General features: G+C 54.8%; 1 protein-coding gene across 5 annotated transcripts; it reads left to right on the forward strand.

Annotated features, from left to right (window-relative positions):
* Positions 1–21,609, forward strand: LOC138764426 (uncharacterized). 5 transcript variants are annotated; one of them, XM_069940339.1, is made up of 8 exons: positions 1–59; positions 3,136–3,380; positions 8,520–8,609; positions 9,129–9,294; positions 13,390–13,593; positions 14,159–14,362; positions 15,041–15,217; positions 19,053–21,609. In XM_069940339.1, exons 2-8 carry the CDS (start codon positions 3,220–3,222, stop codon positions 20,259–20,261), a joined length of 2,211 nt encoding a protein of 736 aa, XP_069796440.1. In that variant the 5' UTR covers positions 1–59; positions 3,136–3,219; the 3' UTR covers positions 20,262–21,609. The 5 variants fall into 5 exon arrangements, with proteins under 5 accessions (XP_069796440.1, XP_069796439.1, XP_069796441.1 ...); XM_069940338.1 differs by lacking the exon at positions 1–59 and adding an exon at positions 1,937–2,187; XM_069940340.1 differs by lacking the exon at positions 1–59 and adding an exon at positions 2,280–2,448.
* Positions 21,610–21,974: the final 365 nt, after the last annotated feature.

Below are 21,974 nucleotides of genomic sequence, written 5' to 3' on the forward strand. Positions count from 1 at the left end.
ACGAGGAGGCGGGAACCGCACGTGGCAGAGTTTGGACGCTCATGGAGGGGAGGCCGCACGTAATGAGGGACGTGGGGAGTGTTGGGGCATCGGGGAGTGTGGGGGCATCGGGGAGTGTGGGGGCATCGGGGAGTGTGGGGGCATCGGGGAGTGTGGGGGCATCGGGGAGTGTGGGGGCATCGGGGAGTGTGGGGGCATCGGGGAGTGTGGGGGCATCGGGGAGTGTGGGGGCATCGGGGAGTGTGGGGGCATCGGGGAGTGTGGGGGCATCGGGGAGTGTGGTGGCATCGGGGAGTGTGGGGGCATCGGGGAGTGTGGGGGCATCGGGGAGTGTGGGGGCATCGGGGAGTGTGGGGGCATCGGGGAGTGTGGGGGCATCGGGGAGTGTGGGGGCATCGGGGAGTGTGGGGGCATCGGGGAGTGTGGGGGCATCGGGGAGTGTGGGGGCATCGGGGCATCGGTGGAGTGTTGGGGCATAGCGGGGTATTGGGGCATCGGTGGAGTGTTGGGGCATCGGGGCGTGTTGGGGCATCGGGGCGTGTTGGGGCATCGGGGCGTGTTGGGGCATCGGGGCGTGTTGGGGCATCGGGGCGTGTTGGGGCATCGGGGCGTGTTGGGGCATCGGGGCGTGTTGGGGCATCGGGGCGTGTTGGGGCATCGGGGCGTGTTGGGGCATCGGGGCGTGTTGGGGCATCGGGGCGTGTTGGGGCATCGGGGCGTGTTGGGGCATCGGGGCGTGTTGGGGCATCGGGGCGTGTTGGGGCATCGGGGCGTGTTGGGGCATCGGGGCGTGTTGGGGCATCGGGGCGTGTTGGGGCATCGGGGAGTATTCGGGGAGTATTGGGGCATCGGGGAGTATTGGGTCATCGGGGAGTATTGGGGCATCGGGGAGTATTCGGGGAGTATTCGGGGAGTATTCGGGGAGTATTTGGGCATCGGGGAGTATTGGCTCATCGGGGAGTATTGGGGCATTGGGGTATTGGGCATTGGGGAGTATTGGGGCATTGGGGTATTGGGCATTGGGGTATTGGGCATTGGGGTATTGGGCATCGGGGAGTATTGGGGCATCGGGGAGTATTGGGGCATCGGGGAGTATTGGGGCATCGGGGAGTATTGGGGCATCGGGGAGTATTGGGGCATCGGGGAGTATTGGGGCATCGGGGAGTATTGGGGCATCGGGGAGTATTGGGGCATCGGGGAGTATTGGGGCATAGGGGAGTATTGGGGCATCGGAGAGTGTTGGGGCATCGCGGAGTTGTGGGGCATCGCGGAGTGTTGGGGCATCGCTGTGTGTTGGGGCATCGGGGAGTATTGGGGCATCTGGGAGTATTGGGGCATCTGGGAGTATTGGGGCATCTGGGAGTATTGGGGCATCTGGGAGTATTGGGGCATCTGGGAGTATTGGGGCATCTGGGAGTATTGGGGCATCTGGGAGTATTGGGGCATCAGGGATTATTGGGTCATCAGGGATTATTGGGGCATTGGGGAGTATTGGGGTATTGGGGTATTGGGCATTGGGGGGTGGAGGGACGTAGGGTGGTGTCGGGGGTTTTGGGCTGTAGGGGAGTGAAAGGGCAGGGTAGGTTGTTGGGGCGTAGGGGGATGGCAGAAGGGTCTCAGCTCCCATCCCTCTCCCTCCTCATTGGCAGCTCGCAGTCTCTCCAGACCTGTTGGACAGCTCAGTAGTCAGTGCTCTCTCGACCACAGCTCTGCCCCACTCCCTCCCTCCTCCTTTCTCTCTCTCTCTCTCTCTCTCTCTCTCTCTCTCATTCCACGGGGTAGGACAGTTGTCGGAGGGAATGGTGGGGTGGAGATGGAATGTTGGAGGGTGGAATTAGAGAAGGGGCAGTTTGGAGGTTGGATGGGGATGGATGGGGGAGAAGAATGGAGTTCAGAGGCCCTGCTACTGTGGTGGCCAACAAAACTCAGTGGGTGGGGGGGTTTGGGAGAAGGGGTGGGGTGCAGCTCGTTTCTGTCCCGAGGTGGCAGGGAGAATCCAGCCCCGACCCCTTTCCCCAGCCTGGACAAGTTTCCATGACGTCACGTCCCCTCCCCTCCCCGGTGAACACTGCTGCCTTCTGTAGAGGTTGATTTCCTGCCACAAAAGATCAGCCCCAGCTCAAAGTGTCGTTGCTGATCGTTAGGCCCACGACCTGGAACCTTCCACACAACCCCCCCCAGGATCTGGTGAGGAGAGGGTGGGAGAGAGGGAGGGAGTTGGAGGGGTTATGGGGGGAGGGGACAGAAAGAAAGTAGGATGATGGGGAGCTGAGGTGGAGCGACCATCGACAACCGAGCCCTTCCTGCCTCCCTCAGTGAGGGAGCTGTGGAGTACAACAGCGGGGAGGAGCGAGTTGGAATGTGGAAAGGGGCTACAGGGGGTGGCGGGCTGGGGTCACAGGTCAGCCTGCGGTTACAGACTCAGAAATGGATTACTGAAGATGGTGGGTGAGTAGGGAAAGGTTGAGAACCATGGGTTTGGATGGATATGGGGCCAAATTCAGGCAGGTAGGACCAGTGTGTTTGGGACATTTGGATGGATCTGTGGATAGGACGGGTTTAGTGGGATATGGGCAGATGGGACAGTTTGGTCAGTGTGGGTAATTTGGGCCGAAAGGCCTGTTTCCACACCATGTGACTAATGAGTCCAGGAGGCCAGAGGTTTCCTCACCAGCCCCTGTAAAGTTGCATCTGAACTTCCCTGCTCCCAAATCCAGATCCTTTCACAATGATTGCCTTCCTGATCATCTGCCAGACCTGCAGACCAACCTTTCTGCAATTTGGGCACGAGCTCTCCCAGGTCCCTCTGCACAATTGAATGCCGAATTCTTCCACCGTTTAAATACCAGTCCAGTTTTTGATTTCTCCTCGCAGAGCAGACAATCACGCTGTTCCCAGGGTTGTGGCCCATCTTACAGATCCTCGCCCTGATCGAACTGTACCTCCGCCGGCTCTCCACACCCTTAGTCTGAACCTCCTCCACATCACATGTGCGGCCAGTTCTCGAGCGAGGAGACTGGAGGTCTGGGGGGGAGGGGTCCTGACCGGGAGACAGAGTCCTGTTCCCTCAGCGAGATCCTCTCTGACCTCTCTTTCCTCTCCTCCCCCCCCCCCCCCCCCCCCCCCCCACTTCAGCTGGGACGTCTCGGGAGCTGACCCTGTGGGGCGACAACCCCTTGGAGTAACAGCGCCCTTCTTGGACAGACTCACGCCGCACCGATGTTCTCCACGGCCTCAACCACTCCCAGCAGGAAGGACGACGGCCAGTGTGGTCTAGTGGCCAGCTCGGAGCTGGTGAGGTGGTTCGAGGAGACACAAGCTGACGGGCTCCGGAGAGGTGAAGGGCTGCCCTTCTGGTTCCACGGCCTCTGTAGCAGAGGGTAGGAAACATCTGGCAGGGTGTGGAGTCTGTCTCTTCCCTCATCCATCCCCACTTCCTATCCCCTCCACCCCTCCCCCCCACTCAGTTAAGTTTGCAGACGACATGGAGGCATGATGATTAGCGTTGGAAGTTTCAACTGGAATATGGACACGGAGTTGGGCAGAGAACGGGCAGATCAAGTTCAATCCAGATAAGTGTGAGGTGATGCATTTTGGAAGAGTTCGAGTCAGGGGTCGGATATTTAAGTGTGGAAGAACAGAGGGACCTTGGGATCCAAACCCATGTATCTCTCAAGGCTGCTACACTGGTAGATATGGTTGGGTTTGTTTCATTTTAATTTTCAAAGACTCGTCAAACAAACATTAGAATCTTTTTTAACATATAGAGTCTGTATTTATTCCCCCCTCCCCCACACTGAAAGTACCATCAATTAAATGACCTCCAGTTTATCTTCACTCCCTCCCCCAGGCACCAATAACAAAGCTATTGGTGCCAATGCCCCCACCACTTATGCACCTGTCTACCACTTGTATCTCCCTTGTGCTCCCCGTACTCATTCTCACTTTCTAATATACATTCATCTTTCAACATTAATATTATGAAAACACACACACATATTTCCCCCCCCACCCACAACCCCACCTTGTATTCCTCACAATTACAATATTTATAGCCCATCTTCCCCCCAGATTCCCTTTCCTCCTGATTTGCATTTAATCCCAAAGCGGTAGCCGGGCTCTTACAAAGTCCATGACCTCTATTAAAAAACCCCTCCCGCCCTCAGTGTGGCCGAGTGAAGGAAGGTAAACTCCATTCCTTTTTGTTTAAGGCTCTTTTTAACTGGGTCAGATTCACCTCCTGCATTTCAATAGCGCTGCGCTTATGTCTGGGTAGAATACAACCTTCTCCCCCCGCTCATATTCCACCAGACCCCACTCCCCCCTCCCGAGCTTTCACACCAGCCGCTGCCACCCATAAAATCCTCCGTCCTGGTCTGGCAAAGGGCATCAGGCCCCCTGCCCCCTTTATCTGTCTACAGGGAGATGTCCTTTTATTCCCTCTTTCTTTCTCCACCTCGCTTTCCAACTCCAAGCCGTCATACTACGCCATTTTCCTGCTACATCCCCTCTACTCCTGGAGTCCTCCAAGCCCAACATCAAGCCCTCCAATGCCTCAGACCTGACCTCTCCGCACCCGCCGGTTGGAGCAGCCTTACCAACTCCAGGTAAGTCCTTGACTTCAACTACCTATTTTTCCAGCCGGCAGGGTCATTCTCTCCACCACTGACTCCACCTCAATTTGGCTCCCCGACCTCCTACGCCCGACAACTCTCCCATCGCCGCCCGCATCTCTGCCCGCTTCTCCTCAATTCGATTCGCTGACCTCGGGTTCCCTAAACCACCCACGCCTGACAGCGCTCCCGTCGCCACCGGCAGCTCCTCCTCAGCTGGGCATCTGCGACTTCTAGCCTCCGCATCTCCCGTGCCCAACAGTGCTCTCGTTGCATCCTTCCCCCCGGCCCCCATCGAGATCCAACCTTATTGGGGCCATCCTGTCTCTACTTCCCGGGCGAGTCCCGTTCCCTCAGGAAGCTTCAGGGTTCCGTCGGCGCTGACGTCCCACGAGGCCCCAGGTCGGCCTCTTTCATCTCCACCACGCGGTGAGTATCTTCCTCCGTCCTGCAGTTGATTGTGTTAGAAACAGAAGTCTTCTTTGGCTTGGCTTCGCGGACGAAGATTTATGGAGGGGGTAAAAGTCCACGTCAGCTGCAGGCTCGTTTGTGGCTGACAAGTCCGATGCGGGACAGGCAGACACGGTTGCAGCGGCTGCAGGGGAAAATTGGTTGGTTGGGATTGGGTGTTGGGTTTTTCCTCCTTTGCCTTTTGTCAGTGAGGTGGGCTCTGCGGTCTTCTTCAAAGGAGGTTGCTGCCCGCCAAACTGTGAGGCGCCAAGATGCACGGTTTGAGGCGATATCAGCCCACTGGCGGTGGTCAATGTGGCAGGCACCAAGAGATTTCTTTAGGCAGTCCTTGTACCTTTTCTTTGGTGCACCTCTGTCACGGTGGCCAGTGGAGAGCTCGCCATATAACACGATCTTGGGAAGGCGATGGTCCTCTATTCTGGAGACGTGACCCATCCAGCGCAGCTGGATCTTCAGCAGCGTGGACTCGATGCTGTCGACCTCTGCCATCTCGAGTACTTCGACGTTAGGGATGAAAGCGCTCCAATGGATGTTGAGGATGGAGCGGAGACAACGCTGGTGGAAGCGTTCTCGGAGCCGTAGGTGATGCTGGTAGAGGACCCATGATTCGGAGCCGAACAGGAGTGTGGGTATGACAACGGCTCTGTATACGCTTATCTTTGTGAGGTTTTTCAGTTGGTTGTTTTTCCAGACTCTTTTGTGTAGTCTTCCAAAGGCGCTATTTGCCTTGGCGAGTCTGTTGTCTATCTCATTGTCGATCCTTGCATCTGATGAAATGGTGCAGCCGAGATAGGTAAACTGGTTGAGCGTTTTGAGTTTTGTGTGCCCGATGGAGATGTGGGGGGGCTGGTAGTCATGGTGGGGAGCTGGCTGATGGAGGACCTCAGTTTTCTTCAGGCTGACTTCCAGGCCAAACATTTTGGCAGTTTCCGCAAAACAGGACGTCAAGCACTGAAGAGCTGGCTCTGAATGGGCAACTAAAGCGGCATCGTCTGCAAAGAGTAGTTCACGGACAAGTTTCTCTTGTGTCTTGGTGTGAGCGTGCAGGCGCCTCAGATTGAAGAGACTGCCATCCGTGCGGTACCGGATGTTTCAATCTTCTTCAGCATGATGCTGAACCAAGCCATGAAAGACCCCAACAAATGAGAAACAGAAGTACCTTCACAGAAATTGCTTGAGACAAAATTTGAGAACAAAGAACATTTATTATACCACAATGCAAAGTTGGGTGCTTCCCCTTACCCTGGGAATACACACATACACTGGGGCTCACCCAACTTTTATACAGTTTATTTCAGTATAGGAATACCCTCCCCCTTACATTCTTCTGCCTTCTGGATAGGTTTGGCATTAGGCAATCCTGTCTGCCTATGTGCTGTTTCTGTGAACTTGGAGGACCAGGGGGTATCATCATGTCATTATCCTCATTGTCCTTATTCTGCCTTTGTTCTAATTTACACCTTCCCGACCCTCAGGGCTACAACCTCTTCATATGCAGAACCTGCTAATTCTATCTAGGGCTAGAAGACCCTTATCTTATTCAGACTAACTTTACTTCCTACATTCTCATATCTATTCTTATCCTATTCATACTGGCTTTATTCATTACACATGTATCTATACTAGTTTCCTCTTCTTCATATTTTTATATCAGTTTTTGCTCATCTCTCATAATCCTCACTTTTCTTTTAGATCAGTGTTACTCATCTCTCACAATTGGGTTGTTATGGCCTATGGTATCCTGGGCGTCATTAGACAAGGAATTGAGTTCAGGAGTCCTGAGGTGAAGTTGCAACTGCAAATCTCTGGTGAGACTATGCTTAGAATATTGCGTTTGGTGCTGGTCACCTCATTACAGGAATCTAAGGAGAGCTGGCCGAGAAGGTTTACCAGGATGGTACCTGGATTGGGAAATAAGTCTAACGAGGCAAAGTTGGCAGAGCTGGGACTTTTCTCTTTGGAACGAAGAAGGACAAGAGGAGACTTAATAGAGGTCAACAAGATTCTGAGAGGCACGGATAAGGTGGACGGCTGGCGCCTTTTTCACAGGGCGTGAATAGCAAACACCAGTGGACATCTGTACAAAGTGAAGGGAGGGAAGGTTAGGGGAGACGTCAGCGGTAGGTTATTTTGCACAGAGTGGTGGGGGCCTGGAATGCTTTGCCGGGGTGGTGGTGGAGGCTGGAACATTGGGGGCATTTAAGAGACTTTTAGATGGGCACCTGGATGGAAGGTGGGGTGGGTTTAATTTTCTTTTGGTTGGACATATGGGTTAGCACAATTCATTCATCTGAATGTAAATACACCCAGAAGACAAGGTGTTCCTACACACACACACACACACACATGGGCACTCACTTGCACATGCACACACAAACACCTGTTCTCACACACACAACGCATAATAGTGATATTTATACATAATATTTAAAATAATACATATACATATTTGGAGATAATTTACCCGGTTACGGGACACTGTTCATCAATCTCGCAGCCAGTGGGAAGAAGCTGTTTCCCGGCCTGGCAGTCCTGATTTTGATGATCCTGTACCTCCTTCCTGAGTGTCATGGTTCACAGATCGCTGGATGGAAAGGGTTCTCGATAATTCCTTGAGCCCCGTTTAAGCAACGCTCCTGGTGGATGCGGTCAGTTGATGAAGGGGAGACCCCAGGGAACTTCTTGGCCGTTGTGACGACCCTCTGTATCGACCTCTGGCAGCTACCATCCCCGCACAGTGACTCAGGCGGGGGGCGGGACCCTCTCAATGGGGGCTCCTGTACAATGTTAATCGAGATGGGGGGCCCCCTCCCTCAACCTCCTGAGGGAGTGTAGGCGCTGCTGCGCCTTCCTGACTGATGAGGCGGCGCGGGTCCAGGAGAGGCTGTCCGTGACGTGCGCACCGAGGAACTCTGTGCTCTTCACGACTGAGCTGTTGATGTGCAGCGGAGAGTGGTCGATCTCCGTCCTCCCGACATCCGCCATCGTCCCCTTTGTCCTGCCCACGTTGAGACTCGGGTTGTTGCTCTCACGAGGTTTCAGGTGAATCTTTTACCCCAGCGATTCTCACCCACATCCCACCTTAAGCCGCAGAGCACCGCTGGCCGAGGGATTACTTAAAGTGGGATGTGAGTGTAGAGAAAATGATTGAGAATCACTGTGATTTACCCAGAGTCGGGGAATCGAGAACCAAAGGACAAGGAACCTGAGGGGGAGTGGGTAAAATGTTTACCCAGAGGGTGATGGGTGCATGATATGGGCTGTAAAGGAGGGGGGGTCACAACGTTGAGGAAACATCTGGGCTTCCTATCATTTTTGCTTCTCTACATTCCCCCAATACGTTGTAGCTTTTGCCTTTCTTGCCTCAGGGATCTTGCGTCCGTCCCTTCCCGTCCCCTCCGACGGCTGCTGACGTCTGTCCTCGGGTATTTGCAGGGAGGCAGAGCGCCTACTGGCCGGTCGACCGGTGGGATCGTACCTACTGCGGCTCAGCCAGAGCCAGGGTGGGCTGGTGCTGTCCTACAGGTAAGGGGGGGTCTCCACTTTTCGCCTCCCTCCCCCAAATCCTGCTGCCTGTACCACCCTGGGACTGGGTCAGGGGGCTGCGGCTGCTTCTGAATAAACAGAATGTGGGGGCTGCGGAAGGGTGGGGGGGGGATGGCATGTGGGGTTGATGAGTCAACATGGGATGCCCTCCAGTGACAGACGACAGCTCTTCTCGTGGGGGAAAGGACGAGGATCTTCCCTTGATGATAGCACCGTCCCCCACAGCCCCTTCCCCCTCCCCTCACCCTATCCACCTTCTTCCCCACCCTCTCCACCTCTAGCATGTCATGTGAGTTGGATATGAGACCCCCCCCTTTCCCCCTCAGGAGACTAGCAGGGAGTGACTAGGTGGGGAGCATGTGAGGGGGGTGGGTGCAGAGAAATGGCATGACCCATGGGAGCTCCCACACCCTCCAGCCCAACCAGTGGTAGGGTAGGCTGGTAGAGGGAATGTTTGGCTACTGTTGGTAACACCCCTCCCTTCTCACCCCCTGGCAGCGGGTTAGAACGATGCCGACACTTCATTGTCCAGCAAGCGACCAGTGGTCACTACCTGGTCCTGGGGGACCACACTCTGCACAGCAGCATCTCCGACCTCCTGGACTACCACCGCAAGTTCCCCATCCTCCCCTTCACTGAGTGCCTCACCAGCCCCTGCTACAAGGTGAGTGCCCCCCCTCCTTCCCCCACCACGCTGGAGATTCCCCTCCCCTGGGATGCAGGAGTGCGAGGCCATAGTTCTCCCACCCTCCCTGGGAAGAGCGGTTGGGGTGGGTGGGCATGTCACATGCTGAACATTTCACCCCTGTTGTGGCCTCCACATCGGATGTGAGTGGTTGTTCTACTGAGCACCTTGGCCTTACCCACTGCCACGAAGGGGATCTCCCAGTGGCCAGCTATTTTAATCCTACTCCCACTCTGGCATGAGAAATAGGAGCGGGGATCGGCTACATGGCCCATCGAGTCTGCTCTGCCACTCAATAGCCCCTTTTATAATGCAAGGCTGTGGTTTTCCCATCGACGTGACCTGTCTTAGGAAGCCATCCTGCGTGTTCACACAGAACCCGATAAAGCCAGCTCCATGAGTCAAATACGTTCCACCGCTGAGACTACCTACTGGGGTGGATCGAAAACCGTCCCCAGTCCACCTGGTGATTCTTTCACACAGCGCATGAAAGGCAGATAAAACCTGGCTTTCAAGTTCTGTATAAAAGGGGCTTGTGATCGGGGCTGATCTGAGGATCGGTTTATCTCCACCAACCTGCCTTTTCCCCATATCCCTTAATCCCCTACTATGTAAAAATCTATCCTACCTGGTATTAAATATACTTACCGAGGTCGCATCCACTGCTTCAACAGGCAGCGAATTCCACAGATTCCCCACCCTCTGGGAAAAGCGGTTCCTCCTCATCTCTGTTCTAAATCTACCACCCTGAATCTTGACGCTATGTCCCCTCATTCTGGACTCCCCCACCAATGGGAACAACTTACCTACCTCTATCTTATCTATGCCTTTCATAATTTTACACGTTTCTACAAGACCCCGCTCATTCCTCTAAATTCCAGTGTGACAGTATATAGAGGTGTTTGGGAGATAAATTGGGAAAGGTTTGTTAGAGCAGGTGACACACAAACACTTTAAAACACAGAATTTTTGCATGAGCTTTTGCAAGAGACTCATGATGGACTGTTATTTGCAAAAGGTAACAAATGTAACAACAGGAGGTAGCAGCTCTGTCTGGGAAAACAGAACTTGCTGTCTGGAAGGTCATGTGATCGTTGCAGGCAGAGAGCAGAGAAAAAAAGCAGGCTTTGCTCTCGGAGTTGGAGAGAGAGAGAGAGAGGAGAAAGACACAGGCATTGGTTCCAGAGGGACAAGCTGGCAAGCTTTGGAAGACGGCGTGGTCAAAGGAGAGGACTGGCTGTCCGGTGTTTCCCCTGGGATAGGAGAAACAGAAAGGAACTCTGTGGTGACCTGAAAGAAAGAGGTTATCATCTGGAGAACCCTGAAGGGAAGGCAAGTTTCGTCAGCAAGACATTGGAGTGGCTAATTAAAAAGGAATCAGTTGTGAATGTCCTGGAACAAGAAAACTCTGAGAACTGACAAAAATCCTCGCGAGTGGTAACCATTTACCTGTTAAGCACCAAAGCCTGGTGAACTTTATTGATGCTAACTTCTGTGCACAGTACAAGAATTGCCTGCAACCATTGAGATTGGACTGTGAACCAAAGAACTTTGCTGAACTTACACACACGTGCGCTTAGAATTAGAAGGGGGTTAAGTGAGTCAATAGAGATAAGTTTGATTCTATTTTCATGTTCAAAGCAACTTTTGTTTAAGTTACCCTTTGTCGTGGTGCATATCTATTGCTGCTGAGTTTTGGGCTTCTCTGGGCTTTTAACACTAGTGAATATCGTCCCAGGCGAGTCATGACTGTCCGTGCACTGCCAAACCGAGTCCACGTGCATATCCTCCCCCGAGTCTCCCCTGTTTGTACATTGGCCCATCTCTCAAAGGCCTGTGTGAAATGTTTTGCCATATCAGCCTCTCCCCTTAAGGGGAGCAGCTCCCTGACCAACCGCCCCCCCCACACCCCCCCCCCCCCCCCCCACAGTTGGCAGCCATCATCTGATCTAAAAAGGCTGATTTTTTTTAAAGCAGCCGTCAAGTCTTTATGCTGCTTTTAAATATTCCAAAGACTTCTCGGTTGACAGAACACACTGTGCTTTGGCAGATGAACTAAAATCCTTACTCTACAACTGAAAACTAGAACTAAACTACATATTTACAAACATAAGCGTTCTCTTGAATTTTTCTTCCCCTCCGCAGACTACCCTGACCTCCTTCCCGCCACTGTGACGTACCCACGCAGGCACTGACTTCACGGATGGTACTGTTATGAGAGGACCCAAAACCCAGCAGCAATGGATATTCACCAAGATTTAAAACAAAAGTTGCTTTTAATTATCTTTAAACATGAAAACACAATTACACTTTAACTTAACTAACCTAACTTAACCCCCCTTCCAATTCTAAGCGCATGAGTATGTAATGTGCTTGTAAGTTCAGAAAAGTTCTTTGGTTCACAGTCCAATCTCACTTCTCATTCCTCCAAGTTCACTGGTTGCAGCCATTTCTTATACTGTGCACAGAAATTAACATGTATAAAGTTCACCAGGCTTTGGTGCTTGAAAGGTAAATGGTTACCGCTCAGGAAAGTTCTTGTCAATTTTCAGAGAGGGATTTGTTGTTCCAGGACACCCACAACTGATGTACTTCCATCAGCCACTCCAGTGTGTTGCCGAAGAAACTTGCCCCATCAGGGTTCTCCAGATGATAACCTCTTTCTTTCAGGTCTCCACAGAGTTCCTTTTCTGTTTCCCTTATTTCAAGTGAAACATTAGACAGCCAGTCCTCTCCTTGCATGAACCACAAAGGCTTTGACCAGACTGTACTCACAACCCATCTTCCAAATGGGGTTTTTCCACAAGCTTGCCAGCTTGTCCTGTTCCAGTCCCAGCTGCTGTTGCCAACTGTAACACTGCAGAACTGATCTCTCTCTGAGAGAAAAGCTTGTTTGACTCTCTCCACATGACCCTTTTAGAACAGCAAGTTCTCTTCCCGCCAATCTGCGTCTCCGACAAGATCTGTCATCTGTTGCCTTTTGTAAACAGCAATCCATTAGTGAAGTCTCTTGAGCCCTCTGCAAAGCTCTTGAAAAAGCTCTGAGGCCCCGACATTCTGAGCATGGGGCAGAGCTCCAGTATTTCAAATAAGATGTGTTTTAAAATGTTTGTATGTAACCTTCTCGAACAAACCTTTCCCAGTTTAGCTCCCCAAAACATATCCTCTGTCACAGTACCTGGTAAAGCAGATTGTCCTTCCTCATCGCCAGAAGGCGATTAGTGAGTTAACTTGCCTGGGCTCTGACTCTTACCCCCACCAAGATTTTAACTCTGGTCGTTACCCGCTGCACGATTACTGGGTACGGACCCACTAAATTGGCTCTGTCTCCTCCAGCTCTACATTTATAGAGGTACCTTGTAGTTTAATTCAACTCACCTCAATCAATTCTCAGCTTTTCCCTCCTGCCCTCTTGGCTATCGGCCTGTTCAAAGATTCCCATTATTCTCATATAAATAATACATTAAAAATGTAACACACATGATGTACTTCAACTGCAAGGCAACGTCGCCAAGAGCATTGTCTGGTGCCTCTAACAGGAGAGAGAAAAGCAAAAGAGTCCATTCAAGGACCCCAAGTGTCTGTGAGTTTGCCTCCAGCTGCTCCCGCAGCCTCACGGACTCCAGTTCAATCCATCGGCTGCCTGAGCTCCAGTTCCGAACCTCTTGACACGATCAAGAAGCCTCCAGCTCCTGAGGCCCCTCTTGCCCTCAAATGTGCCCCTTCCTCTCTCACCTCTTCTGTCAGGCCTCTGCTTGCTTTCTGCTCATGACCTGATGAAGGGCTCAAACCTGAAATGTTGGTTAAATATCTTTGCTGTGTGACCAGGTGAGAGTCTCCGGCACTTTTGTGCCAGCTTTCTTGCTTCCCTCCTGTGGTAAAAGGTCATCCCATGACCCCAGTCACTGGCCTACGAGTCTGGCCAGCAACCTCTTCATCCTCGGCTGGAAGACCAGCCCAAGGGTGAAAGGTTGGGTGGGGACCCTGGGAGAAAGATCGAGCAGGGACCCTGGGGGTCGGGAGGGGTAGAGCGAGTGGGCCGGTGACAGATGCCGTGCCCTTGATTCCTACCAGCGGCTGGAGAGACATTACGAGGAGATTGATGCAGTCCAGGGCCGGACGCAGCTCTTCCAGGATTCAGGGGGAGCTTGCAGCCAGATGAAGGGAGAGGAGGTGACCTGCCCCCACAGCCTGGACCCCCGGCAAGTGGGGGCTGCCCTCGATGGAGGTCTGGTATCAGAGGGGAGGCCCACTTTGGGGCTGAGCGGTGAGAGGCAGGTAAGGAGGTGGGGGCAGACCGTGCAGACACGTGGGGGAGGTGGGGAGGGGGCAGACATGGCTAAAATGGCTAACAGGTGGGAGCATAGGTTTAAAGTGCTTGGGATCAAAGTGCAGGGGGTGGGGGGGGGGGGGTGTAAGAGTTGAGTGTTTCCACAGAGTGGTGCGTGCATTGTCTGAGCAGAGCGGGCAATGGAGAGATCTTGGGGTCCATGTTCACAGGTCACTCAAAGCTGCTTTGAAAGTGGATGGTATTGTTAATAAAGCCTATAATGTGTTGGCTTTCATTAACCGTGGGATGAGTTCACGAGGTGGGAGGTAATGTTCTACACAAGACCTTGTGGAATATTGTGTTCAGTTCTGGTCATGGGGGAAGGGAGAGGGAGGGGAGAGACCTGAGAGGGGAGTTGAGGGTGCAGTTCGAGGGTGATAGGGGGTGGGAAAGGGGAGGTGGCTGGGTTGAGCGAGTGTAGAGGGGGATGAGATAGAGGGATGGTGAGACAAGTGGGTCGAGTTGGGGGGCAGCGAGTGGACCGGTGACGGACGTGTCCTTGATCCCTACCAGCGCCCAGACAAACGCTACGAAGAGATTGACACCATCCGGGGCCAGATGCAGCTCTGCAGAGATCTGGAGGGAGTATCCGCCCAGACAGAGGGAGAGGAGGCAACCCGCCCACTCAGTCAGGACCCCCAGCAAGCGGGGGTCCCCCTTGATGGGGATCTGGAGTCAGAGGGGAGCCCCACCCTGGGGGCGAGTGGTGGAAGGCAGGTAAGGAAGGGGGGGGGAACAGGATTGCAGCCCTTGCTGCGATGGGAGGGGGACAATTTCCCCTTCCTTCTGGATATAGAAAGTGACCCTTGAACCCTGATTCCTGCTGAAAACCCAATCCTGATCTATGACGACCTCGATTCACTTGACCCTGGCACCCAACACACAACCCATCTTCTGCTTGACCCCCAGCTCCTGGTCAGCACCGATCACTGACTTATGGTTGACCCCCCCTCCACCAGATCTGGAGCAGGATCCACTTGGTCTTAACACACCCCCGCCCCCCTCCCCCCCCACAGAGCAGAGAGACTTGAAATATTCACATCCCCCTTGCCAGACCCAAGGGGTTTCACTGAATGACGTACGTTCCCTGTCATTACTGGCTGTCCATGGGTCCCAACCGACCAGTGTTTTAACAACTCAAGCTTCTGGGCCTCGGGGACCCTCCCTGCCCAGGCAGGTCGCAGGTGGGGAGACAGGCCCCAGGCCCTTCAGTTCAACCGTGCTAACTCAGTGCTCCACTTGAGCCAGTCCCATTTACCCAAAGCTGGGTTCGGTGGTTGGGCGGAGGTGAGAGTCAGGGTGGAGTTGGGGTCAGGGTGGAGTTGGGGTCAGGGTGGAGTTGGGGTCAGGGAGGAATGGGTCAGTAACAGACAATGGTCTTTATCTCATCTCCAGTTCGCGGAGCGACACTACGAGGAGATCCATGAGATTCTGAGCCGGAAGCGGAGTGCCCAGGGCGTGGAGGACCCGCAGATAGAGACACAGATGGCTGGGGGATCGGAAGATATCCGGGAAACACAGGGAGGATGGGAGGCAACATTCGGGATACAGAGCGACAGCGACTACCAGGAGGTGAGGGCCTCTGAGAGACCCAACAGCCAATCTGTAGTTGGTGAATGCGGCCCAAAGTCCCCAGTCCTTGCTGGCTGCCCCCACTCCAATACCTCCCACTGTCACGCCACCAACACTTCCATCCCAACCCACTCGACCCCAACAAACATTCCTACCCTTCTCCACCCCATCTCCACACAAACTCCCACTCCTCTCCATTCCCACCTCACCCCTCTCCACTCCCCAGACACACCCATCCCACCCCTCTCCATCCTATCAAACACTTTCACCACACCCTTGTCACCACACAAACACTCCCACCCCGCTCCAATCCCTCACTCCCCTCACCACCCTTTCAAACACTATAATCCCACCCCTCTTCATCCCCTCAAACACTTCCACCCCAACCCCTCCCATCACCACACAAACACTCCCACCCTTCCACTCCCCAACTCCCCTCATCAACCCCTCAAACACAGCCATCCCATCCACTCCATCCCTTCAAACACTTCCACCCCAACCCCTCCCATCACCACACAAACACAGCCACCCTTCCACTCCCCAACTCCCCTCATCAACCCCTCAAACACAGCCATCCCATCCACTCCATCCCCTCAAACACTTACAACCCACCCCCTCCCGTGTCACCACACAAACACTCCCACCCCTCAATACACCCTCACTCCCAGCCCACCCCTCTCAAGCCACTCAAACACACCCACCCCTCTCCACTCCCTCACTCCAATCCCAGCCCTCTCCATCCCCTCAAACTCTTCCACCCCCCTACCATCACGACACAAACACTCCCACCCCTCTCCACACCCTCACTCCCATCCCACCCCTCTCCACACCCTCACTCCCATCCCGCCCCTCTCCACACAATTCCACCCCTCTCCAATCCCGCACTCCCATCCCACCCCTCTCCAATCCCTCACTCCCCTCACCACCCATTCAAACGCTCCCAACCCACCCCTCTACATCCCCTCAAAAATTTCCACCACACCCCATCTCTGTCACCAAACACTCACATGCCTTGAAAAACTCACAACCCTCACCACACCCTCAAACACAACCATCCCACCCCTCTCCACACCATCCCAAGCCTCTCCACCCGATTCCACCCCACTCCACTCCCTCACTCCCAACCCACCCCTCGCCACCCCCATCCCACCCCTCGCCACCCCCATCCCACCCCTCGCCACCCCCATCCCACCCCTCGCCACCCCCATCCCACCCCTCGCCACCCCCATCCCACCCCTTGCCACCCCATCCCACGCCTCGCCACTCCCATCCCACCCCTCGCCACCCCATCCCACCAACCTCCACCCCATCCCACCCCCCTCCATGCCCATCCCACCACTCTCCGCCGCTCCCACCACCCCACCCCCTCCACCCCAGACCCACCCCCTCCAAACCCACTCCATCCCCTCCTACTCCCCTGCACTGCCCTCCCACCCACATCCCAATCCCTCTATCCCCATCCCAACCCGCTCCACACCCATCCCACCCCCCACCACCCAAACTCTATCAACCCCCCTCCACCCCATCCCACCCTATCCACCCCATCCCACCCCACCCCCATTTGACCCCCCTCCACTCCATCGTCCACCACCCACCACCCCACTCAACCCCATCCCAATCCCATCCCACCCCCCCACTCAACCCCATCCCAATCCCATCCCACCCCCCTTCACTGTACTTCCACACACCTCCGCTCCATCCTACCCCCTCCACCCCATCCCATCCTCCACCCCATATCAGCCCCATCTCCCCCCCTCCACCCCATTCCATCCACCTCCCAGCCCATCCCACCCCCTCGTCCCCATCCCACCCCCTCCGCCGGACCTCACACCCCTTCGCCCCATCCCACCCCGCTTTGCCCCATCCCACCCCGCTTCGCCCATCCCACCCCGCTTCGCCCATCCCACCCCGCTTCGCCCATCCCACCCCGCTTCGCCCCATCCCACCCTGTTTCGCCCCATCCCACCCTGTTTCGCCCCATCCCACCCTGTTTCGCCCCATCCCACCCCCCTTCGCCCCATCCCACCCCCCTTCGCCCCATCCCACCCCCCTTCGCCCCATCCCACCCCCCTTCGCCCCATCCCACCCCCCTTCGCCCCATCCCACCCCCTCACCCCCACCCCAACTCCATCGCACCCTGCCTCCATCCCCATCGCACTCCGCCGCCACCCCATCGCACCCCGCCTCAACCCCATCCCACCCCCTCCAACCCATCCCACTCCCCTCTACCCCCTCCCAATCCCTCCACCCCATCCCACTCCCTTCCCTCCCCGCTCCACTGCCCTCCCACACACTTCCACCCCATCCTAACCCCCTCCTCCCCATCCCACCCCCTGCTCCCCTATCCCACCCCCTCCATCCCCCTCGCACCCCGCCTCCATCCCCCTCGCACCCCGCCTCCATCCCCCTCGCACCCCGCCTCCATCCCCCTCGCACCCCGCCTCCATCCCCCTCCACCCCCATCCCACCCTCCTCCATCCCCATCCCACCCTCCTCCATCCCCATCCCACCCCCTCCATCCCCATCCCATCCCCCTCCATCCCCATCCCACCCCCCTCCATCCCCATCCCTCCCCCTCCATTCCCATCGCACCCTCCACCCCACCCTCCTCCATCCCCATCCCACCCCCTTCCATCCCCATCCCACCCCCCGCCACCACCAACCCACCCCTCGCCACCACCCATCCCACCTCCTCCACCCATGCCACCCCCTCCAACCCCACTCCATCCCCTCCCTCCCCCTGCACTACCCTCCCCTTGCACTGCCCTCCCCTACCCCATCCCACCCTCCTCCACCCCATCCCACCCTCCTCCATCCCCATCCCACCCCCTTCATCCCAACCCACCCCCTTCATCCCAACCCATCCCCATCTCACCCCCCTGCGCTGCCCTCCCACACCCTCCACCCCCATCCCACCCTCCTCCATCCCCATCCCACCCCCTTCCTCCCCATCCCACCCCCCTCCATCCCAACCCACTGCCCTCCACCCCCATCCCACCCCCCTCCACCCCATCCCACCCCCCATGGAAAGGCCTGCTGGCATTTATCGTATCATTTTAAATACCTCTATCAAATCTCCCCTCTTTCCCTACACTCCAGGGCATGAAGTCCTCACCTGTAACTCCAGGTAACATCCTAGTAAATCTTCTCTGCACTCTTTCTATCTTTTTGATACCTTTCCTGTAGTTCGGTGACCAAAACTGCACACATTGTTCTCACCAATGTCTTATACAACTTTACCGTAAGATCCCAACCTCCTGTACTCCATACTTTGATCAATGAAGGCCAGTGTTCCAAAAGCTCACTGACGCCACTTTCAGGGAATTATGTACCACACATACTCATGTAATAGTTAATACCATGTAAAAATCCCATCCCCCCTCCCATTATTTTCGGCCCCGCTCGCCCACCTATCGGAGCTCCCAACATCCTGAGCGCGGATCCTCGCCCCAGCTGCCCACCGATCCAAGCTCTGATCGTCGCAACCATGGATCCTCACCTTGACGCCTTGAACGACGCAGGTACTTCCTGTGGTCAAAAGCAAATATCCCTGTGATAGTTGACTTCCTATTTTACCCACAAAGAATGACTATTACATACATACATTACTTGTATTCACAGATCCCTCTGTTCTACCCCACTCCTTAGTGCCCGACCATTTACCTTGGATGTCCTACCTTGGTTTGCCCTTCCAAAATGCTACACCTCCACCTTGTCTGCATTGAATTCCATCAACCATTCTGCAGCTCATTTTCCCAGCAGGTCCAGATCCCTCTGCTGGGGTTGAGAGCCTTCCTCGCTGCCCACTACACTTCCAATCTTTGTATCCCGGCAGATTGGTGAGGCCAAGCGGTTGGCAGCAGAATCAGCCGAGGACCTGCACAGCTACCAAGCCCTCGCATCGCGTCCGGTGCCCACACCCCCGAGGGAGGCCTACGCAGTGGTGAACAAAGCTAGGCCTCACATCTATGCGGAGCCCAGCGAGGGGACAGAATCCCACACATACGCTGAGCCGGACCAGGGGTCGTGGGGCGCCTGGCGCAGGGGGCCTCGTCGCCACGACTACATCGAACTGGACAGGAAACAGGCCCGAAGGGCCAACTACTACTGCCCTGAGCCCACCCGAGGGTCATCTGTTGCCACGGGCTCCGACCACAAAGACAGGCCGTTGCCGGAGCCGAGGGGAAGTAGGAGGCCCACGGCGACCTCTGACCCCACAGCCCAGCCACTTCCTGTGGGAAGCTGCCTGAGGCCTATTGCCCCAAATACTGACCCCAGAGCCCGGACACTTCCTGTTCCTGAGGGAAGTGGTATGAGGCCCACTTCCTCAACCTTTGACTCCACAACCCGGCCACTTCCACTTTCTGAGGGAAGCCCAAGGCTCACTGCCCTAACTTCTAACCCCACAGTCCGGCCATTGCCAGTGTCTGAGGGAAGCCTGCCCCCCACTGCCCCAACCTCTTTCCTCACAGTCCAGCCACTTCCTGCTCCTGAGGGAAGCTTTAGGGCAACTGCCCCGACCTCTGACCCCATGGCCCAGATACCACCAGGCCCTGAGAGCACCCCACGACCCAATGAGTGCTCTTTCCCAACCTATGCCCGGCCAGTGCGGAAACGCTGCGGCCAGAGCATTCCAGAGCCCACTGCTGCTATCCAGCTCAATGACCCGGTGTACGGGTTCCTTCCTTGCTCCAGCCAGCCTTCACCTGCACCAGCCCCCAGAGCAGCGGGGGTGAAGCCACAGCCCAGCCTTTGCCTACCTAAACCGGTTCCCCAGCCACCAGTCTCCAAACGGAGCCCCGGGGCAGGACAGGGGTTGCAAGGGGGTCCCAGCGGGCCAGGCTGTGGCCAACCCGAGTCCAGGCCAAGAGTGGGCCTCAGAGCACCGGGGGCCAGGCCAGGAGCACAGGCGTCCCCACTGGGCCGAGGTCTGGCCCAATTTCATCCTGCCCCCGTGGATCCCGCCTCTCAGGACCCAAACTTATACGAGAGCATTGTGGACTACCAGCATCCTGTGCCAGCCTGCAGGACGAGGAGGATCTGACCCACCCTCTGTCCATGTCGCCTTGAAGGATGTAGGAGCAGAGGCCAATATGCCAATTCTGGTATTGTCATCACGAGCTGATCCATCCTCCCACACAACCCCACTCCCTTGCTTTCTCCCCATAACCTTTGGTGCCCTGAGTAATCAAATGTCTGTCAATCTCTGCCTTAAATATATCCAGCAACCTCTCTTCCACAACCAACTGTAGCCACAAGTTCCACAGGCTCACGACCCTGACTAAAGAAATTTCTCTGCACCTGTTTTCAGTTGATGTCCATTTATCCTGAAGTTGTGCCCCTTTGTCATAGACTCCATGACCATGGGAAACATCCTCACCTCATCTACTCTGTCCATGCCTTTCAGCATTCAAGATGTCTGTATAAGGTTCCCCCTCGTCTTTCTGTACCCCAATGAGTACAGTCCAAGAGGTGACAATCGTTCCTCACTTATTAACCCTTTCATTCTTGGTATCGTTCCAGTAAATTTTCTCTGAACCCTCTCCAATGCCAGCATGTCTTATCTCAAATAAGGCGGCAAAATTGTAGTCTCCACATGTGGGCTCACCAGTGCTTTATAGTCTCAACATCTCATCCCTGCTCTTGTATCCTATCCCTTTAGAAATGAATGCCAACACTGCATTCACCACCAACGCAACCTGGAGGTCAACCTTTAGGGAATCCTGTACAAGGACTCCCAGGTCCCTTTACACCTCGCGAGTTTGAATCTTCTCCCTATCGAAATAATACTTGACCGTCTATACCTTTGACCAAAGTACACGACTGCCCACTTGCCAACATCTGCCACCTCTCTGCCCGTTCTCCTCATCTAAGCTCCCACCGCCTATTCCATAATCCAATATATACATGAAAAGTGGCCCCAACACTGACCCCGGTGGATACCACTGTAACCAGTAGCAACCAGAATAGGATCCCTTTAATTCCCACTGTTTTCTGCTGACCTGGATGGGGAAGTGGATGCGGTCAGAGGACAGACAAGATCCAGGTGACATCTGAGGCTCAATTTCCTTGACTTGCGCCCGAGCCCCACAAGCTCGATTCCACATTCTGATAGCGCCCAGCAGAGGCCCAAAGCCCCTTGTTCTTCAGCCAGAGAGGGTGCAGAAACTTTTCAGAGTCCTGGCCCCACTAGCACCAGCTCATCCTCACCAAACAATCTGTGCCCCCTCCCTCCCCGCTGTCATCCCACTCACCCGGATTAGGCCCCAGAACCAACCCCCAATCCATTAATGAGAACAAGTTTATTATGCAGCTTACTATTACAGATCACCTGAATTCGAGCCAAACAGGTACTGTGCAAATAAAAGCAACAATAAATTAATTTTAATAAATTTTAAAGAGGCAGATAAAACACAAGATCGATTCACTGAACAACAAACTTTCTCAAAAGGTTTGCTTCCTGAAAAATAATTAGGGATTACGATGGATGACTTCAAATTGAACACAGCGATCATTTCAGATTTGCTGTATCACAAAGGAAGTTGGAGAAACATCAAATTAACGTTTATTGAATTCAGCACGTTTAATCGCATAACGTTTAGTTCAACGAACCAAAAAATGTTTTGCCGCTGATTTTCGTTTGTACTCTGCATCTGATGCCACTTGTGTCAGTGTCCAACAATAGTCGCCCGGCGTTGGATTCCAGTTGCCCCGACACTGCTTTTCCACAGACACAATTTCCTGGTGAAACTTTTCA

This window comes from Narcine bancroftii, chromosome 5 (assembly GCF_036971445.1).
Source record: "Narcine bancroftii isolate sNarBan1 chromosome 5, sNarBan1.hap1, whole genome shotgun sequence".
Taxonomy (NCBI): domain Eukaryota; kingdom Metazoa; phylum Chordata; class Chondrichthyes; order Torpediniformes; family Narcinidae; genus Narcine; species Narcine bancroftii.

Coding starts and splice junctions, on each gene's coding strand:
- LOC138764426 (XM_069940336.1), top strand. CDS start 4,426: ATGTCCTTTTATTCCCTCTTTCTTTCTCCACCTCGCTTTCCAACTCCA. Junction 4,608..8,519: donor AGCAGCCTTACCAACTCCAG/GTAAGTCCTTGA, acceptor GGGTATTTGCAG/GGAGGCAGAGCGCCTACTGG. Junction 15,218..19,052: donor GCGACAGCGACTACCAGGAG/GTGAGGGCCTCT, acceptor GTATCCCGGCAG/ATTGGTGAGGCCAAGCGGTT.